The 19,455-nt window shown below is 35.6% G+C and overlaps 2 protein-coding genes across 4 annotated transcripts; both read right to left on the bottom strand.

The window, feature by feature from the left end:
* Positions 1-388: 388 nt before the first annotated feature.
* Positions 389-1,162, bottom strand: LOC109020145. Its single transcript, XM_019002556.2, has one exon. It carries the CDS (start codon positions 1,160-1,162, stop codon positions 389-391), a length of 774 nt encoding a protein of 257 aa, XP_018858101.2.
* Positions 1,163-8,971: 7,809 nt separating this feature from the next.
* Positions 8,972-18,884, bottom strand: LOC108979921. Of its 3 annotated transcripts, none has more exons than XM_018950712.2 (8): positions 18,651-18,883; positions 12,725-12,914; positions 11,259-11,308; positions 10,891-10,987; positions 10,240-10,796; positions 9,728-9,952; positions 9,590-9,646; positions 8,972-9,397 (listed from the first exon to the last, which is right to left on the bottom strand). In XM_018950712.2, exons 1-8 carry the CDS (start codon positions 18,657-18,659, stop codon positions 9,182-9,184), a joined length of 1,401 nt encoding a protein of 466 aa, XP_018806257.2. In that variant the 5' UTR covers positions 18,660-18,883; the 3' UTR covers positions 8,972-9,181. The 3 variants fall into 3 exon arrangements, with proteins under 3 accessions (XP_018806257.2, XP_018806256.2, XP_018806258.2); XM_018950711.2 differs by having other exon boundaries at positions 10,228-10,796; positions 18,651-18,882; XM_018950713.2 differs by having other exon boundaries at positions 9,249-9,341; positions 10,228-10,796; positions 18,651-18,884.
* Between the last annotated feature and the right edge of the window lie 571 nt (positions 18,885-19,455).

Raw genomic sequence — 19,455 nt, 5'->3', positions numbered from 1 at the left:
TGTTGTAATATGTTTAGAGAAATAGATAGAAGACTAACTTTTATTTACAACCTGACCTAACCACCCTTCATATACTTTGAAGACATTTGAAATTGCCCTCAATGATGCCTTTCCTCCATTTGAAAACAAAATAATATCATCCGCGTAAAGGAGATGTGAAATCACAGGAGTACCTCTTGGATGAGAAAGAGGAACAATCGTGCCTAATTTAACCTTATTCTTTATCAACCTAGTCAAGACCTCTTCCATCAAAATGAATAGATAAAATGAAATTGGATCCCCTTGTCGCAATCATCTCCCTCCTTTAAAGAAACCTTTAGGGATTCTATTAAACACTATAGAATACCACAATGACGCTATACATTGCCGTATAATCCAGGAAAAAAAATCAGAGAAACCAAAAGCCTTCAACACATTCAGCAAGAAATGCCAAGACACACTCATACGCTTTTGCCATGTCAATTTTCAACACAATATTCCCTCTGTGACATGGCTTGTGGATTCCATGAACTAATTCTTGAGTCGAACTAATATTTTCATATATGCTATGTCCTGTAATGAACGCACTTTGCTCTGGAGATATGATCTTATGAAGAATAGGCGAAAGACGATTCACCAAGATTTTTGAACAAATCTTATAGACAACAGAACATAGACTGATCAGCCTGAATTTCTCAAAACTTGTAGGATTACTTACTTTAAGAATAAGCACAAAAAATGTCGCATTATAAAACCATGGTAATGGAGTCCCATTAAAAAATTCCATAGCTGCCTCAATAACATCCGGATCCACTATATGCCAACATGACTTATAGAATATTGCACCAAACCCATAAGGGCTAGGACTACTATCCATCGGAATGGAATCTAGAGCTTCAAGAATTTCCTGGGCTGAAGGAAGGCTACACAACCCCTCGTTCTCAAGTTCTGAAACAATCGGCTGCACCAAACTAGAAAAATCAGGCAGTACACAACTACTCCCAGTTTCAGAAAGGAAAGACTGAAAGTATTGGACAGCTCCATTATGTATATCCTCGAGAGTAGAAAGAACAGAACCATCTTGTAAAGACATTGAGAAAATCTCTTGATTTTTCCTTCTAGAAATAGCACGGAAAAATTCTGAAGTTACCTCCCCTTTAGTAATCCATTGCTGCTTAACCATTTGGGACAACCACACTTGCTGTGACGCCCCCAAATTCCGCTTGGGATCGGACGGACATTTGAAGCGTCGAGATATGCAACACAAGGTTACCTGCCCCCGTTCATGACATATAAGATGCAATATTCCTAACATGCATCTAGCATTATGCAATATTCGCAGCGGATAATTTTTCTTTTTAGCAATACTATGCACCAAACCAAAATATCCCAAATACTTAAAACATACTTCATTGATAATGACGTACTAAACAACTGAGATCACAATAATAGTCCATATGGTTGTGATCAAAAGAGTGCTAGAGATTAAACTCCACAAATACAAGTAGTAATCTGAGGTAACTACTATACTAACACCTACGTCGCATCGTCGCTTAGTCGACTGTTTCCAATTGGTCGATTCTCGATTCTCCTCCAAATCCTGTAATGAGATCTACCATTCGGGGGGAATGGTAGTTAGGACTACCACAGTGAGATTTGATTACAAATCTCAGCAAGTTAACAAGAAACTTCCACACAAGTTAATGATGCATGCATGGCAGTAAAAGCATGAATGCATAATCAAATCATAAATAATCATAGCATAACTTGGCATACAACATAACATAACTGGCATAACTTAAACTGAAACTGAAGCTTAGCATGAACGTGACTTGAAACATAACATGGACTTGAAATATAGCATGAACGTGAACTTGGAACATAACATGGACTTGAAACATAGCATGAACGTGAACATGTATAATTTGAACATGAACTTGAACATAACTTGAACCATGAGCATGACATAACATAAATGTGAACTTGGAAAAAATGTGAACGTGAACATAACATAACATGAATTTGAAACATATTCTTGTCTCATGGGATTACCATGATTGCGTGAACGTAAACTTGAACATAACATAACGTGAAACATGACTTGAACTTGGAATCTTATTCAATAGACTTAATCATTAACGTGACCATATGGGTGCTACACAAGTCCCCTTGAGCCGTGTGTCCCTGCCGATTACCGCATCACATCACAGGTTTCTATACCAGCTGTGAGTGCGTTAATACGTACTCCACAGTTGTTGTGGCCCCACGTATTCTACGTGTCACAATTGCTGTGTCTCACGTAGTGTATGCTCCACAGTTGTTGTGGCCCCATACTTCATGCTCCACAGTTGTTGTGGCCCCATGACTTATCTGTTTGTGCCACACTTGCTGTAGACACACGTAACATAATGTGTGGCACCATCGGCGTTAGTGTCTGGCGCGCTCCGGTGACCAGCTAATTAGGCCTCATTCGCAACCTGTTGACTGTACTTCGTCAACTCAGGGAATTTCACACCTATTTAGACACTCCAGCGTGAACAAAAGAGTTCCACTAGGATATTACCCCATCCTAGCGCTTAGGGTCGTGATTGACATGAATGACTTAACTGGCAGACATGACATTTCGTAACGTGACGTAACATGAACGTGACATAAAATACAGAAATCTTGACGTAGCGTAACGTGACATGAACGTAAGACGACAAACATGACATACTTTGAAACATAAGTGTAACAGACAACATTTCATAACATGGCATACATGTAACAGGCAACATTTCGTAACATAGCATATCATGTAACAGACAACATTTCTTAACATGGCGTAACATGTGACAGTGAATATTACGTCACAAGAAATACATGTAACAGATGGCATACTTAACTTAACATGACATACTTGCAATGTATAGCATTACGTGACAGAATATCTTGTGTAACAGATGAATAATTCATGACAGAATAAATTCTGTGTAACAAATAAATATGTAATGATTTGGCATGGCACATATGATAACATACATACATACATACACTTTAGTTCCCTTACTTATCACTCATACACATTAAACTGATAGTAAGTTAAAAGCTAACTTACCTCGATCTTCGCGCTTCGAGACAAAACTCAAGTGCGATCACGGGAAACTGAAAGTAGTGATTTCTAAAAATTAAAACTTAATCACTAACAATTAGGAATATGGAAAAATATCAACTTAGAGTAAAATTACCACTTTACCCTCTACATGTGGGAAAATGACCATTTTACCGCTAACTTAAGGATTTTGCATCCTAACTCCAAAAATCACCAAAATTTACATGCCTTATGTAAATTTTGTCCTAAGCTCAAATATCAATTCCGAAAAATTTAAAACTAAACACAACCATCAAAACTCTATATGGCCGAAACTTACAAGGCTAATTCTTTTGCTTTTTGTTGTAATTCTTTCAAATCTTAAAACTCATGATTAAACCAAAATTTTTCTTCTACTATACTCATAACATATTCCTAAGAATAATCATGTTTTGAATCATGAACAAAAGTCATCAAAATCACTAAAACCATACTTGAACTTTTTGGTTTCTCTTCTAAGTTCAAAACAGAATTTTGTTTCTAACTTGTTTTGATCAACCTCTTGATCCATGACTTATAAAGAAGTGATCTTCAAACAAAACATCACATGGTTCAAAAAGGTGTCCTAAAACAGATCCAAGCTTCAAACTCAAGATCACATGGGTAAACATCAACCAAAACATAAATTTAGCCAAGAACATCATCACTTTGGCCTAACCGAATATCTCCTTGCATAAAATTTCATATCTTCGAAACTAACATCAAATATCTTCAAAATAACATTCTAACATGTATATAAGAGGCTTAGGATCTTCCAATAAAAATATCAAAGCCATTGGAATAAGATTAAACCATAAAAGATTTAAACTTTCTCAAAACAGAAACTGTTTTTCCTCTTCCAGTTTCTAAGTTTCTAGACCTAAGAAAATATTTCACCAAAACTTTTAATCATGCAACAAATCCTCAACCAATAATCATATACACATGTTAACAGTACTCCATAAAAATTTCGGACCAAGATCTATTCATTAGCTTGGTCAAAAACTCCAAAATATAACACACTCTCCAGTTTATCGCCCAGAATGACCTTTCTGGGGTCTAAACAACTTTTGACCAATCAAATGATCTCCAAATGGAACGAATAAGGTATCCACGTAAACTAGACTCCAAAATCAAGAACTTTCATGAAGGAAGATTTGAGAGAAAACACTTAAAAAATCTTCGAAACAGGCGTTCAAAAGAGGTACGAAAAACTGTCCGAGAGTGTCTTTTGTGTTTTATGAAGGAAAAGTGTAAAGGAGAGCTGCTTTTCGTGGGAAGTGGACTGAAGAGCCTCTTACACAAGTTATGGGAAGTGATATGACTGAAGGAATGGTTGAGTGTTGGCCTTTTCTTCTCATAAAAATCAGACCAAGATCTTTTCTCAAGGTGGAGTGTGAGAGTGAAAGAGTGAGGTGGCCCCTTAGCTTTGTCTTTCAAGAACCTTCTAGGCCCTTCTTGTAAAGATCTGGCCAGCCAAGTGGGGGTACAAAACTTGGCCATGAAGCAATCCTATGGTGACCAAATTCGTGGGCCTTGATGGGCCTAAACCGAATGGGCCTAAATTTTGGGGTTTAAAGAGGGTTTGGGTTGCTATCAAGCCCAAATCCAATATCACTTGGTCCAAACAATTTTTCAAGGTTAACAAGGTTGGATAATGATGTTCTAACACAAATTTGAAGGATTAATAGCATGTGGAAGTGATTTAATCAAGTGATTAAACTCAATGCTATAAATCGGATTAGAAAATGTTTAGAGGCCAACTTTAGGGTTTTGGGGAAACCGTTTAGGGTTTCGATTTCAACAAAGCTTTTGGGCTTTCAATTGGATTGCCACCATTTAGGGTTTCACTAGGATTGAAAACCTCTTTGGTCTGGCACAATTTGGTTGAGCAGATGAAACAAGGTTTTGCTTAAGTGACATGATTTCACAGCTTGGTTCCTTTAAATCTATCAAACGCTCCTCATGGTGCCAAGTGTCTAATATTATTCACTAAGTGTCTCTAAGATCTTGCCAAGTGTCCAAATAAAATTTCTCTAATCTAATTTGGACATTCCACACTGTGATGTGAAACACTGCAGTTGGTGTACTTACTGAGGTTACTATTCACTTCGAAAAAGTGAATTATAAACTTAATACTAAAAATTCCTAAATATTCATATTAACCTATAGTGAAAATCGTTTACCGAAATTCAATCTCGAAGTGCCCCTAAAAATAATTTCACAATTTCCAACAGACGTTTCGTCCGGAATTATGAAAATAGGATATTACGCCATAAAATTCTAAATAATCCACTGAGTCTAATGGCGTGGACCATAATGCATTCTGACACTTCTAACCACCTCAAATAAATAAAACTCATATTTCTAGCACCATAGTGAGTGATAACACTGACTATGTTGATAGAGTAAAACCTATGCGATTGGTCAATTCATAAAAACTTATGGGATTTTCATGAGATTCCTAAAGTCAATAGAAATTCTACCAATGAATTTCTAGCTGGATGTTACACTTGCTCTCTCTCTCATTCCATGTTGATAATTCTACCTTAAAAACGATAAGCTCATCCTCAACTTCCACCGAATAGTTCTCTTGCAATGATGTTTCTAAACCTTCAATACGAAACTCAAGATCAGTTATATGAAATCTACTATCGATCTCCTCCATTGAACAAATTTTACTATGTTATTAGTCAGAGATTTAAAAGGAATTTGCAAATTCCTCAAAATAGTTTCATCGCATGCATTTATTTTCTTTGATTCCTTAACTTTCAAGGCCACCCAAACCAGCCAATATTTAATCGCTACAATTACTGAGTCAAGAGAAATTCTTCTATCCTCCATTCTTTCTTGACATCTTCTCCACCACAATCTCCAAGAAATAATGGTAGGCAAGATACCAATCAATTGACCCCCCTTAACAGACATTTTTGCCCTTCTGTGGAAGAACTCAACTCTCTCCCACCATAGCTTTCCTTGCAAGGAAGGCCGTCCAACTACTGAAACAAATCTCGCCCAAACCTGTTCAGCTAGCTCACCTTTAGGGGTAAATAAGTTTTCCGTTGGGCTGATGTATTTTTTTTTTTTTTTTGGGTTTTTTATTTGTAAGTCCCTAGCATTGATAAACTATGTATATGGTATTCCTTAGCCACAAGTAAGGACTTATTAATAAACTTGGGCGGGGGATCACTCATGGACATGTGATCACTCTTTTTTTTTTCTTTTAAAAAAAAAAAAACACACACACACACACATCTCAATATGACTCACAAAACACTAATATTCACAGATCAACTCAAATCATCTAAGGCCACCTCAACATCCAAACACAAACTTAACAATCATTTTGATGAGGTGAGTTCTGGAGTAGTACTTTGTACTGCTTGCTTTAGTCGAAAAATGAGTCATTTGATAATATTGACAAAGGGGAAATGATTTTTCAGAGGGTCCAAATTTTCATCTAAGATAACCAAATCGAAAACACACCCTTGACATAGTTTGAGTAAAAAATTTGCTACACTCAAAGAAATTGGACTACTTGCTGAGAAGTAGATAGTTGTGAAAAGGGTACTGAAGTTGTGAGCTGAATGGGACATCATTGAATGAATGATTGTTTGGTACGTAAATTGACAAGGATATTCAAGTCCATCAATAATGAAAGCATCATGCAATGATTTCGAAGTATAGAAACTCATGAAATACAGCTTCCAGGTATTTAAATTATATAAATGATAATTTTCTTGAATTTTTTGTTTTTATTTTCTTAGTTAATTTTTAATATTTGTTTAGTAGTTTCCAATCAAACTAACAGAACTGAGAGCAAATTGTTGCCGTCAGCTCGATTCAACACTCCTAATGTTGTGAGTGGATCAAGAATAAAACTTGGCATCTGACATGATCTACCCACAATTTAGATTTTATTGGAGAAAAAACAAAATTAGGAGAGATTTGATAGTGATAGAATGTGACAAAATACATCAGCTCAACTAGAGAAAATCCATTATGCTCTATTGACTTTGCTTATGTTAATAATTCCACTTAAAAGTGGAGTTTCCCTGTTGAGGCTGCTGCATGCTGCAGACACAGTTCCCCTAGCCATCATGAGAGATGTATTAGCTCTTAAACAAAACTATTTTTTTAGTCAAATAATATATGAATCCCTGTGTCTTGTCTCATTCTTAGTGGCGACACCATGATTTAATTTTCAATACTGTCATTTGTATCGTGATTCACACTGGCATATACATCTATATAAATAATGTCTCAACTTGGTTGTGAATGTACAGAGCAAAGCAAAAATGAAACAGCTTGTAGCTCTGTTCTTGCTTGTTTTAGTGATTGGGACCAGCTCTTGCTTGGCAGTGCCGTGGAGAGCTATGTCGTGTGGAGCATACCGACAAGAGCAGCGATACCATGTTCAGAAAGGAACAGCAGTGGAAGGTGGAAGAGAAGAGAGCAAAGTTCAATACGCGGATGGCAACATCGACAACCATCATAACATACCTAGACAGTATTACAATGGCTGGGGTGGCACTTCTCAAGGAGATAATGGTAATGGTAATAAAGATGGAAGTGGTTAATAAATTGCGGGCATGGAGTATGTGATGTGAACTATATGGTGTATGTATCTAGAGGGTTGTAGTAGGTAGTTTTTTTTTGGGTCTCTGATGCCTTCTTTAAGGCTTATACTCTGTCTGTAATTTGCTTACAACTTGCAATGTTTTTTGACAATATAGTTTTTTTTAAGTGTTACTTCACTAATTTTTCTCTTTCAATGGGGAATCATATTTTCTCCATTTCAAATCAGGAAAAAATCTATTCATCATTCATTTTCTCATCATCTCATGATGTGGCATTAGATGATAGGTGAAAAGATCATAAACATTAGATGATGTGGCATTGACAACCTATCATCTATTGCCACATCATAGGATAATAAGTAGCATTACTCTTCAGATCAGTATGTACAAACTATTTGGTGATTTGATATTTTAATTGTAAATAGTTCGGTGCTTTATTTTTGCAAATTATTTGGATTTTTTTATGCATTTCATTAAACTTGCATGAAGGAAGAAAATATCATAAACAGTAGAAAATTGCATCACAAAGTTTCCTGCATCTCAATTCCCAAATCTATGCCTACCGTAGATCGGAATCTGTTTTAACTATCTATGGTAGGCATAAGTGGTATTACCAGTATATTGAACTACAGATCCCGGTAGGCATAGATCGGTAAAACCATTTATGCCTTCACACAATAATCAAATTAAGTTAAAAATAAGTCAAAAGTCAGTACTCTATGTCATTCTATTACAGAGCAAACACCAACTTAACCCTTCAAGACCCTCACTCTGAAGCAAAACACAACCCCACAGTCCCAATACCCATCAACCACAACAATAGCAATAAGTGTAAGAGTACTACTACTGGGCCATCTGAAACATACTGCTCAGATGATCTTCTTGACGTGATACCACCATGTAGCGCCATATGATTTATTAAAAAAATAAAAGAACGTCTTCAAAATAAAAGAGCGTCCAATAACATAATATGAAGATTGAAACCCTAGATAGATTGTCTCACTTTTAGTTTATGTTTTTTTAGTTTTTTAATAAACCACATGACATCACATGGTGGCACCACGTCAAGAAGACCATCTGAGTGGTAAATTTTAGATGGCCAAGTAGCATTATTCCAATTGTAATCACCCAAAAACAGATCGAAGTATCTAATGTTTTATGCTAAATGGATAGCATCCATTTCACTTGAACTAGAGAATATTCTTACAACCAAAAATGGATACTACTTACATGAGGGTGCACTGCACCTCCAGGTTTGAAACATTATGACAAAAGCTGAGATGGTAGAAGATAAACTATTCTTGTTTAAACATCAGTTAGATATTTCACAGCTGTTATAATTTTAAAGTTTGGGCGCACTTATGCTGGCATACATCACATTCTCTAACCAGAATTCTGAGAATATCTGGAAAATTAGGTGTTTATGGGCAGAGCATAGCTAGCAAATGAAAGCAGGTTTTTTACAACTAAAATTAATGTGAAATTCCCGAGTATCGTATTCAATGATGCTGCTTCAATTATACTTCTTCCTTTTTACAGCTCTCCCACCAAGACTAGATGGAGGAGTACCTTTACTTGCAGAAGGAACCATGGCAGGGGTAACTTGTCCTACGCATAAATTCTTCGAGATGCGCACTCTTGGATACGGATGAATTTTGGCTAGCTCAAGAACTCTGCGTAGCAAAGAACTAGGTAAGGGCCGCAAGGAATGTTTCTGCTTTTGCTCAACCTATATAGACCATGCAATTATCATTATCATTGTAGCAAACAAGTTCAGAAAACACTTGCAATGAACAAGTGAAATTTATTACAGCAAAGCAGCATTAAATCCATGAAGCACAAGAATGGTTGAAAATTTTCACAAGATAAGTTTAGGGAAAACAAACCCATCTATGCAAATAAATAAAATAAGAAAGCTAACCCCTTTCTTGGTTGGCTTTTGTGCACCGCTAGCTCTCAAAAGATTTCTCCATTTGTCCTACAGCATGCACAGACAGACAGTAAACAAAATTTGAACTATAAATACAGCTGCTTAATTGAAAAAGGCACTGTAAAATACCCTAAGATCAATGGGTGTGCGATAAGCAGAAGTCGAAAACAGGAGCCTTTTTATATCAGTCCATCGGCCAACTCCATATTCTGATATCCCATCAACCAACTTAATCACTTCGGAAGGATTCCACATCCTTTGATGCTTCCTCCTATCATGTTTTTTAGATATTTTTTTGGTCACACCGTCATCTTCCGATTCAGATGAGACAAGTTCCTTGTCAGATTCAATCTCCTGTACAGAGAGTGATATATACATTGTTGATATTATATTATGAAACTACTGCATTATATGACTGATTGACAAATGGCTGGCATTATATGAACTGACAATTGGGCATGCCAACAAAGTCATGAAAAAGTGTAGGTGTGCATAAGCTCAAGCACAAACCTGACAGACTTTTTGTTTTTAATTTTTTTAGTTTTGGTAGAGAGAGAGAGAGAGAGAATTTTTATGAATCTTCTTGATTAATGAAACACAGAATCTGGTGGTCTAAAAATTTTCCCTACCGATATTGGCACCTGTTTCTGTTTCTTTGGTCGTCCCAGCCGCGCCCGAAATTGAGACACTGCTGGAACACTGATACCACCTAAAGATTTCTCCTCAGGAATTACAGTTAATGCTCTGCGTCTCATACCAGCAGAATATTTTTCTCCCCGCTTCATATATTCCAACTTTTTATCTGAAAATTCTTCAATGTACCTCCGAGTCGGCTTACGCAATCTCTTCTCACCCCCAGCAGACGAGATACCACATGCTAAAAGATTTTTATCACTATTCAAGTCATCAAGTTTTGTTAACTCTAATGAAGTAGCGTGGATACTGTCTTCATCTGGTGGTCGACACCCACATTTGCTCACTAAGATACCATGTAACTTACAAGTTGCTGTCTTGTTAAGAGCATCATTCTTACATTCAGATTCGAGAATAGTTACAGATGATGATTCTGAAATGCCAACAGCACCATTACTACTTCCACTTAATCCAGGAGACTGACTCTCTGAACTTGAGTTTCCCAAACATGATTCTTTGCTACGACCCAAATCCAATTTGGTAGCATTCTCAGCAAACTCAATGTCTGTCCTTGGAGACGACAAAGGCAACAACACATTACATTGACGATCATCAGATCAATTTACAATAGCTGAAAAGCACACATTATAAAAACTTACCCAGAAGAAAATCCTCACATTCACATGCATTGGAGAGACCATTTGTTGCATCCAGATCATCCACTTCATCAATTTCATCCAGCAATCCATCAAGGACCTACTAAAACAGTAATCAGAGATGAATCACATAAACAAAGCTCTAAAAAGGCTCACAAATTGTTGAGCTTGAAGCAGTATCAGATAAGGAACCGCATAGTTCACAAAGGGTTGAAAATTCAAGCTTACATCAAGCCAAAATAATAATAATAATAACATAAAACAAACTAACTTTTGCAAAGAAAAGGATGTATTACAGAAACAAAGAGAAGATTGTAGAAAAATAATAGTTATGGTGTGATGTTTAAATATACGCCAAAAGAGATACGTACATCAAGTTGTAAGTCTTCTCCTTCCTGAGTAGTATTAGAATCCAAACCACCTTGAGTTGAAGAAAAACATTCACCAGTATTAGAAATATACACCAAGAAAGGAAAGATCTGTGTCAAAGAATAAATTCAACCCCACATATGCAGCTCTTGGGATTATCTAAGCAAATATATATTATATCATCATAGGAACTGGCGTAAACTTCATCTTTGTGTTAAATATTAGAAACCCCTAATGCACTAGATTGTGATTATGTACAAGTATGTGTTAAAAATGTCAGGCCGTTTGGTTGGAGAATCAACATTCACTTCGACATCCATATTTTTTTTTTATTGGCACCGGGTGTCCGGGAATAGTGTCCCGACTAATCCCAAGGGTGCACTTTGACATCCATATTACTAGGAATATGATGGCTTCAAGATCTGAATTCTCAAGAATGTTACTAAACCCACATTTGGAAACATTTAGGAATCTGATAGGATCCTTGAAAATACGATATTCTCATGTTTGGTTTATTCTTAGGCATCCCAACTGTATGATTTTTCTTTTCTCTTAAAGTGCATAAGATTGTCTGATGCAAAATATTTAAAAATTAAATAAAAATAATAGAAAATAAAAACTACATATGAACCTTGGGTTCTCTTTCCTTTTCCGAAATATAAACTGTATATGTTGTTTGAAATATTTTCTTTATTGATTTGTTAGACTTGCTTTAATTTCTCACTTTAAAATACAGATTTTACAAATAGTACTCATGAGGAGGCCGGAAAAAAAGTTGTATAAAAAATAATCATAACAATATCCAACAAATAAAAAGAAAATTAAACAGTATTGCAACCAATTTTATTTTGAACCACAACAATATCTAATAACAAAAAGAACAAGATACTCAAGTGTATTTTGCATAAAACCCAGTTTTATAGATAAATACACAACTAATGTAATAAAAGAATTTATCAAGTGTATTTTTTCAATTTCAATTGAAAAAAGCTTCCTACGGTAATGGGAATGTAGTTTCTCACCTCTCTAGAGACAAGGGAATCCACACTCTCATCAAAAGGGGGTTTGTAGGGAACGCAAATTCCCTAGGACAAATGAATTTACTTTATTTAAATCCGTCCAAAGAGGTTATCTTTTAGAATTATAAGGAATCCTAAGATAACCACCATCCAAATGATTCTATTTCACCCTTGTTTCACTTTTGTGCTATTTTGGTCATCTTCTGCTACAAATGGTTGAGGGGGGGAAAAACGAAATGGTACCTGTGAGAGGAAAATTTTAGTCTGGGAAACAATGTTAATGACCTGAAGAAAACATGTCAAATCTGCTCATTTGAAGACGGCATACATGACACAAGGGGTGTTTAAGAGTAGTCCTAAAAGCTTCTATCTTTTTCTCTATATCGAAACACGAGGAACTTGAAATAAATAATTTTTCAGAAAAAAGCAACTGAGAACTCATAAATTACCGTTATTTGTTAGTCCATACTCAAATCCACAGGAGAAATCTTCAATATGCAAGCATTTTCCCAGACTCGCATCACCAAAACTTAAGACACCATCAACCGAAACGTGCTCAGTCTTGGGTTCTGCAAATAAGTGCTCAACTTCAATTGTTTCATCCTCCAATGTAGAAACAGACAATTCATCTTCCTTTACCTAGGAAAACACACAATCAAAGTACATAAAAAAGGACAGAGTCAAAAGATGCATGCAGTGAAGGAATTAAACTAAAGGTGGAGCAACAGCCAAGCATGTCAAGTGAAATGAATTCCGTTCTTATGACTTTGTGGGAACAATTTTTTCCTATAAGTTAACGTTGAGAAGGTGATTATACTTGAAAAGTGGCAACTCAAACATTCTGATAAGTAATATAATCTTATTTAAAAAGCGCAGAAGTGTGCAACACTGTGGCCACTCAAACTTCATATGAATTATGACATGCATCATGCAGGAAACCTTACTCTAGAACCACAAATACACTTCCTTGTGCCAACATCATGTAGAAATAAATTCAAAGATATGTTCCATGTTAAGCAAACCTCTCTCCTACCAACACAATTCTCAAGCCTATTATAACTCACAAAAGTGGAGAACTACTTAGAGAGAGGGAAGTGGTGTCAAAAGTTAAGCAACAAAGCCCTTATCTGAAGATAGATTATTAAAAACAGAAAAATCCATATCCAAAGTGAGTGATCCAGTAAGTGTTTTACAATAACAACAGCAACTACTTTCATTTTCAGATTTGCAAAAACACTGCTTCAACTTCTATAAAACCTTTTGCACTCCTCGCTTCAACTTATTCGATGTCTTATTTAACTTGGATTGCATGAACCATCGTTTTGTAGTTTTGGACCAAAACACACTAGCTACAATCCAACATCACTAATCCTACCAGGTTCTAATCCTTTCTTTTTTGTTGACAGACAGGCTTCCAATCATAGTTATGCTACTTATCATAAGAATTCTGTAATCCCTTGTTACAGTACTGCACTTATAATGAGAGCTTCTTCTGAGACTTCAAGAAGAAGCCAAGCTTAAATGCTTTAAAATTCCTAGTGTTTTCCTTACCATTCAGAATGAGTTCAATGAGGACATAAATATCAGATTAATCTCATTTTTTTAACATACTCAACTCTCCTCCTTGTCACTTTATTATTATTATTATTACTATTTGGTAAGCCCTCTTAGTTATCTTATCTGATTTTAAGGTTTGTCATTGATAAGATATTAACTTCAAAAGTGCAAAAGATTTTATATAAGTCACCATATAAGAAAAGGCAACAATGTAAATACCCGTTTTTTGTGTGGTGGGGGGGGGCGGTGTAGATGCAGGTCATCCAAGAGCAAAGCAACAATAAGCATGAAATAACAGATAATATAGGTGACTATAGTGGTAAAGCAAACAATCTCGTGGATCTTATGATTAATTGTAGCCATGGTATGGGTCAAATCACCAACAATTTATAAAAAAATTCCAAATAAAACCATACTTACATATATTGCAAATTAGTAGTAACGCATGTAAATCCTCACCTCGCAAGTTTCGGTATGGGAAGAAAATTAGTGTTACGACAAATTTAAAAAACAATCAGTTGAGTTTGAGTGCAGATTGCATAACGATAAAACCACAGTAAGATATTCTCACACTCTAACACTTGCCTTATTTGGTTACGTAGTTCAGATGAGATGTTTTGTTGAAAGTTGAATAAAATATTGTTATAATATTATTTTTATTTTAGGATTTGAAAAAGTTGAATTGTTTATTATATTTTGTGTGGATGTTTAGAAAAGTTGTAATGATTATACGAGATGAGATGAAATGAGATGGTTTGGTTTGGTTTTGTGTAACCAAACCAGCCTAATGTTGGCAACCTTCTTATGCAAATGTGCTTCTCATCCAATTCATTTAGGCTCTTACGATTGGTCTTACAGATTCAAACATAGTGTTCTAGGTTAGGGTAGAGTAGGGGTTTCAATTTGAAACCCTAATCAAATATAGGGATTCAAATTGAAACCCTAAACTAATTTAGGGATTCAAACTGAAACCCTAAACTAATTTAGGGTATCAACCTAAGACCTCAATCTAGTGTAGGGTTTCAATTTGAAGCAGGGGAGTTTTCAGAGGGATAATCTGCTGTTGTTAAGTTTTCAGAGGGATAATCTGCTGTTGTTTTCTGTGTACCACACCAAAGTTCTACATCTGTTGATCAAAATATGAACAATGCATAAACAGTGATGCCATTTTATGCCATTAATTTGTAAATTTTATGATTGCAAATATCATTTTTCATTCTTATATAGTATAAAACTCTATGTATAAATGTTCATATTAAGACTAGTAAATGAAAAGAAACTTTTGAAAAAAGTATATTTTTTCAAAGCGGCAATATCCTCAAATAAATTTGTGGTACAGACTATGGAGGGCAGTATTGCTTCAATGAAAGCATCATAACACCTTAATGGCTATTATTGTTGGAGGATAATAGCAAATCGTGCTCCCAATTCCTTGAATTCAACTTGAATGCCAAGCTAAGGTGTAATGTCTGTAACTCACAGCCATGTGCTTTCTGATTCTGTCACAAGCTGCAGACTAGAAGGCGCTTGGGATGAAGTCTTCCTAGAAGTCAAGTGTTTGAGAAAGTACCAAGTGAAACAATGGAGGATCCAAGTCCAAACACTAGCACTAGTGTTACGTCCCCTACACCTACCCTTACCCAAACACCCATGGGTCCACCAAAGAAGAAAACCATCACTCTCGTGTGGGAACATTTTACAAAATTAGAGGATGGTGACTCCAATGATCCACAAGAAAAATGTAACTATTGTGGTGTTGTTTATAGTTGTCACTATAAACGACATGGCACTTCCCAAATGAAAGATCATTTAGAAGAACAATGCACAATGCAAGAAGAGTCCTATAAGTCGTGGACTGCTTGAAAAAATTCAATTTAGATTGGGGATTGGACTTAAAAAGATGACGGATGGGAGTAGTAGGGATAAGACATTAAAGGAGTTTGTGAAGTTTGACCCGGAGAGGTGTAGAAGGTCTTTAGCTTGTAAGATCATAATTTACGAGCTACCATTTCAAGCGGAGTCACCGGCCCATACGGAACTGGGCTAGGACCGGGGCTGAGGGTCCATAATCGCCCCCCCATGTGGGGGCCTAGGATAGAGCTTCCCCAAGTTTTAGCTGTTGGGCGAAGCATTTAGTTTTGGGTATTTGATAAGCACTGGAACCCTTTCCCAACATTTACTTCTCGCTCTTTTAAAAATATAGTGCTTACTCTATTGTGCTAAAGACTACAACATTGTTCATCAACATTTAGCAACTTCACAAGCTTACTCCCTCCATCACCAAATACACTTTCCTTAACATTGCTGATAAACTCATCTCACTCTCTCCACCAACAAGCCCACTTTCATTGACATCGTACATTCCCTTTCTATCACCCCATAGATCTTGTTTATATCTTCCTAAGTTTCTCTCTGATGCACACTTGCTCAACCTGTATTAGAGTATATATTGTAACACCCTGCTCCCCAAGTTTAAGAAAAAAATCACACTTAGAAATTGTCAAGGAAGCCAAGTGTTACTACTGAACCTGACTTAAAAATATAATTTTTTTTTTCTAAAGGAAACGCCAAGTACAAAGATTCCTTATAATAAATACAGTCATTTTGAATTAAAATACTGAAATCGTAAATGAGAGTGCGCGGAAGCATTTATTAAAATTTCTTAGTCTGTGCCATAAAAAATCATAACTTAAAATCCCTATACATGATCTAGGCCAATGTCATGCCTCACTGGACTAAGTCCCATCCTCCAACTCTACCTTCATAAATATTCTGACCGGAGGTGGTTTAAAAACATAAAACAAACTAAAATGAGTCGATGACTCAATAAGAAACCCATCATTACATAAACATACTTAACATAAGGTTTTTCATAAAATATTTCATGCTGAGAATTCAAAATCATGATTGTTCATACGTATGTTATGGCATGCATGACTTATCTTGGCTCATCTGACTTATCTTATTTATCATACTGGCTCACACACTTAACCATGTGTGCAAGGTTGTGGACCACACTTAGCTTCATGGCTTGCACATCCACCCATAAATCGCATTGGTACCATATATCTAATCGTCATCTTATTAACTGCTCTGAGCTTATCTCACGTTTGATCTTATGAAAGATTACGTGTCTTATGTAACGTGAGATGTATGATATGCATAATACATACATAACTATAATATGCAAAATAAAACATGATGAATGACTTACTTGCAAATATCATGACATGCGTGGTACATAAACATTGACTTTCAAAAAATCTAGCTTTAATAATATATATATAACTAGCTACCGTATATTAATCCTAATTTATAATCAAGCTACTTACCTCACAACGTTAATCTAATATTTCTGGAATGAAATCGATCACGAGAACTAGAATGAGAGAGAAAACGTATGAGAGGTTGTGAGAGGAATGAGGCAGCCGACTATTGGCACGGTGAACATGGAACACGCACTGTGCTGGACAAGGTATATTGGGTTACTTATGGAGATTTATGGTTTTTTCCAAATAACACACAGAAGGGAGATACTTATATAGAGATTTGGGAGAGGGCGCCGACAAGTTTGAGTTTGACTCGGTTAATACATGTAGTGACACTAATCTGCTAAACACTCAGTCATGATCATCTAAGAATAGAGTTTGAATTTAAAAACATGATCTAGAAGTTCATTCAATGTAAGATTGGCAGTGACTGAGACTGCGTACAAGACTTCAATTAGTGATGAGTTTAAATTGAAATAAATTTCTAATGGCCGATCTTAAGTTTTAAAAGGAGTCTAACTCATTCAATAATAAATGAGATTTAACCTAGTTATTGATCCTAATTAAAACTTCTAATCAACCTCAATAATTTATCGCTCGTAGATTTATCCAATATGACCCACTAAATATAATTTAGGCCCAATAAAAATTATCAATATTTTGAACTTATAATTATTGGGTCAGGTTGTTACATATATAAACATCATAAAATATTTAGTTCGTATTCCATTTCATTTTCTGATACCAGCATCATAAGTCCTCACCCCAAACCGTTTCAAATTGTGAATCGTCCTAATCACCGCAAAATGAAGCCTCTAGTTTTTCCATTGTTTAGATTGATTGTTTTTGTTTTTCTAATGCCACTCTTTATGAAAATAATTTTTAAGAATGGGACATGCAACGTTGAAGACCTTGCTCATTAAGACTTGAATTTACAATAAAGGCGACATCCTAGGCAGAAAACAAATTTAATATCTGCATTAACTTGCCCTATCATCCAACGACAACCAAAAAAACATGGGTAAGGAATCCGAAAGAGGTGCGGGAAAAAACTGAAAGCTGCCAATTCTAAATACAGAAATTCGAATAACAATTAAGAAAATCATTCAAATATTAAATATTTCGAAAATCAATTCGCCCATGTTACCTAAAGCCAATGTATTAAAGACAACTATGTTTGGCTGCATAGAAAATGAAGAAAACGAGAGAAAATAAATGATCGAATATTATATTCTTTCTTAACTAGGCCCACAGAAAAGCAAACCATTTAGGGCCGCCATAGATACATTTAACAGAAGGCAAATATATATATATATATATATATATATATATATATATATATATATATATAACAACTTACCAGTATAGTACTATTTAGCAAAGTTGTGTCAAGCAAGTCCATTTTAAGAAACTTTAACAAAAATAAAATAAAATAAAAAGGAGAAAATATAAACTCAAAACCGAAGTTTCTATCGTTTTTTCCTTCCTTTACTCCGCAAGCAAACAGAAAATTAGAGAAAATGGGAAAAATTAATATAAAAATCCGTACCTCATTCATCAGTAAAGTTACCCCAGCGAGCTCAAACTCTCCGATCCGTGAGCTCAGAAAATCTAAACAAAAAATAAATAAACAAATCCAAGATCTACCTAAAGTCCTAAACGAAGGCAGAAAGAGGACGAAGAGAGCTTTGAGCTGTGTGAGCAAGCGAGAGATGTCAGAGAAAGTCGAGCGAATGTTCGAAACCAAAAAGCCTCAGAACCGCCAAAAAGCGACACGAAATTGGGGCGTTCGCTGACGTAATTGAAATATTCGGATGCTGCTTTGTCAATTGGGCTGTTTGGTTTCGTAGATAGTAATAAAATTTAGAAAAAATTTTCTCAACCTCCTCACATTCTACACTTCACATTCTTTTTAATTTTTATTATTTTTTTCTTTTATTAAATATTTATTATGTGAATAATGAATAAAAAATTTGAAATAATTTAAAAAGAATATATTCAAAAAAAATATTAAAAAATTAAAAAAATATATGGAGTATAGAGTGTGGTGGAGGTTGTGTAGAAAAACTCTAAAATTTATAAGTTAAAATTTGTATAGAGTTTTACTATACAATCTCAACTGTTTACGCAACATCTGCACTCCAGCCGACATGGATTTTTTTTTTTTTAAGAGAACATGCGATTTGGTGCGTTTTCTCATTTCAATTCCCCCCCCTCCCCCTACGTTCTTCTTTACGTCTCCTTCAGAAATCTTTCCCCCTCCTTCCCTCGCGTTCTCTCATCCCCTCCACTCCCCAGCTCGTGTCCTTTCGTCAGCCTCACCCTTTCCCCGCCCCGTGTGGCTACATTACTCC

This window comes from Juglans regia, chromosome 3, assembly GCF_001411555.2.
Source record: "Juglans regia cultivar Chandler chromosome 3, Walnut 2.0, whole genome shotgun sequence".
NCBI classification, from domain to species: Eukaryota; Viridiplantae; Streptophyta; class Magnoliopsida; order Fagales; family Juglandaceae; genus Juglans; species Juglans regia.
The sequence above is the reverse complement of the archived record's forward strand: the minus strand, read 5'-3'. Positions and strand labels throughout refer to the sequence as shown.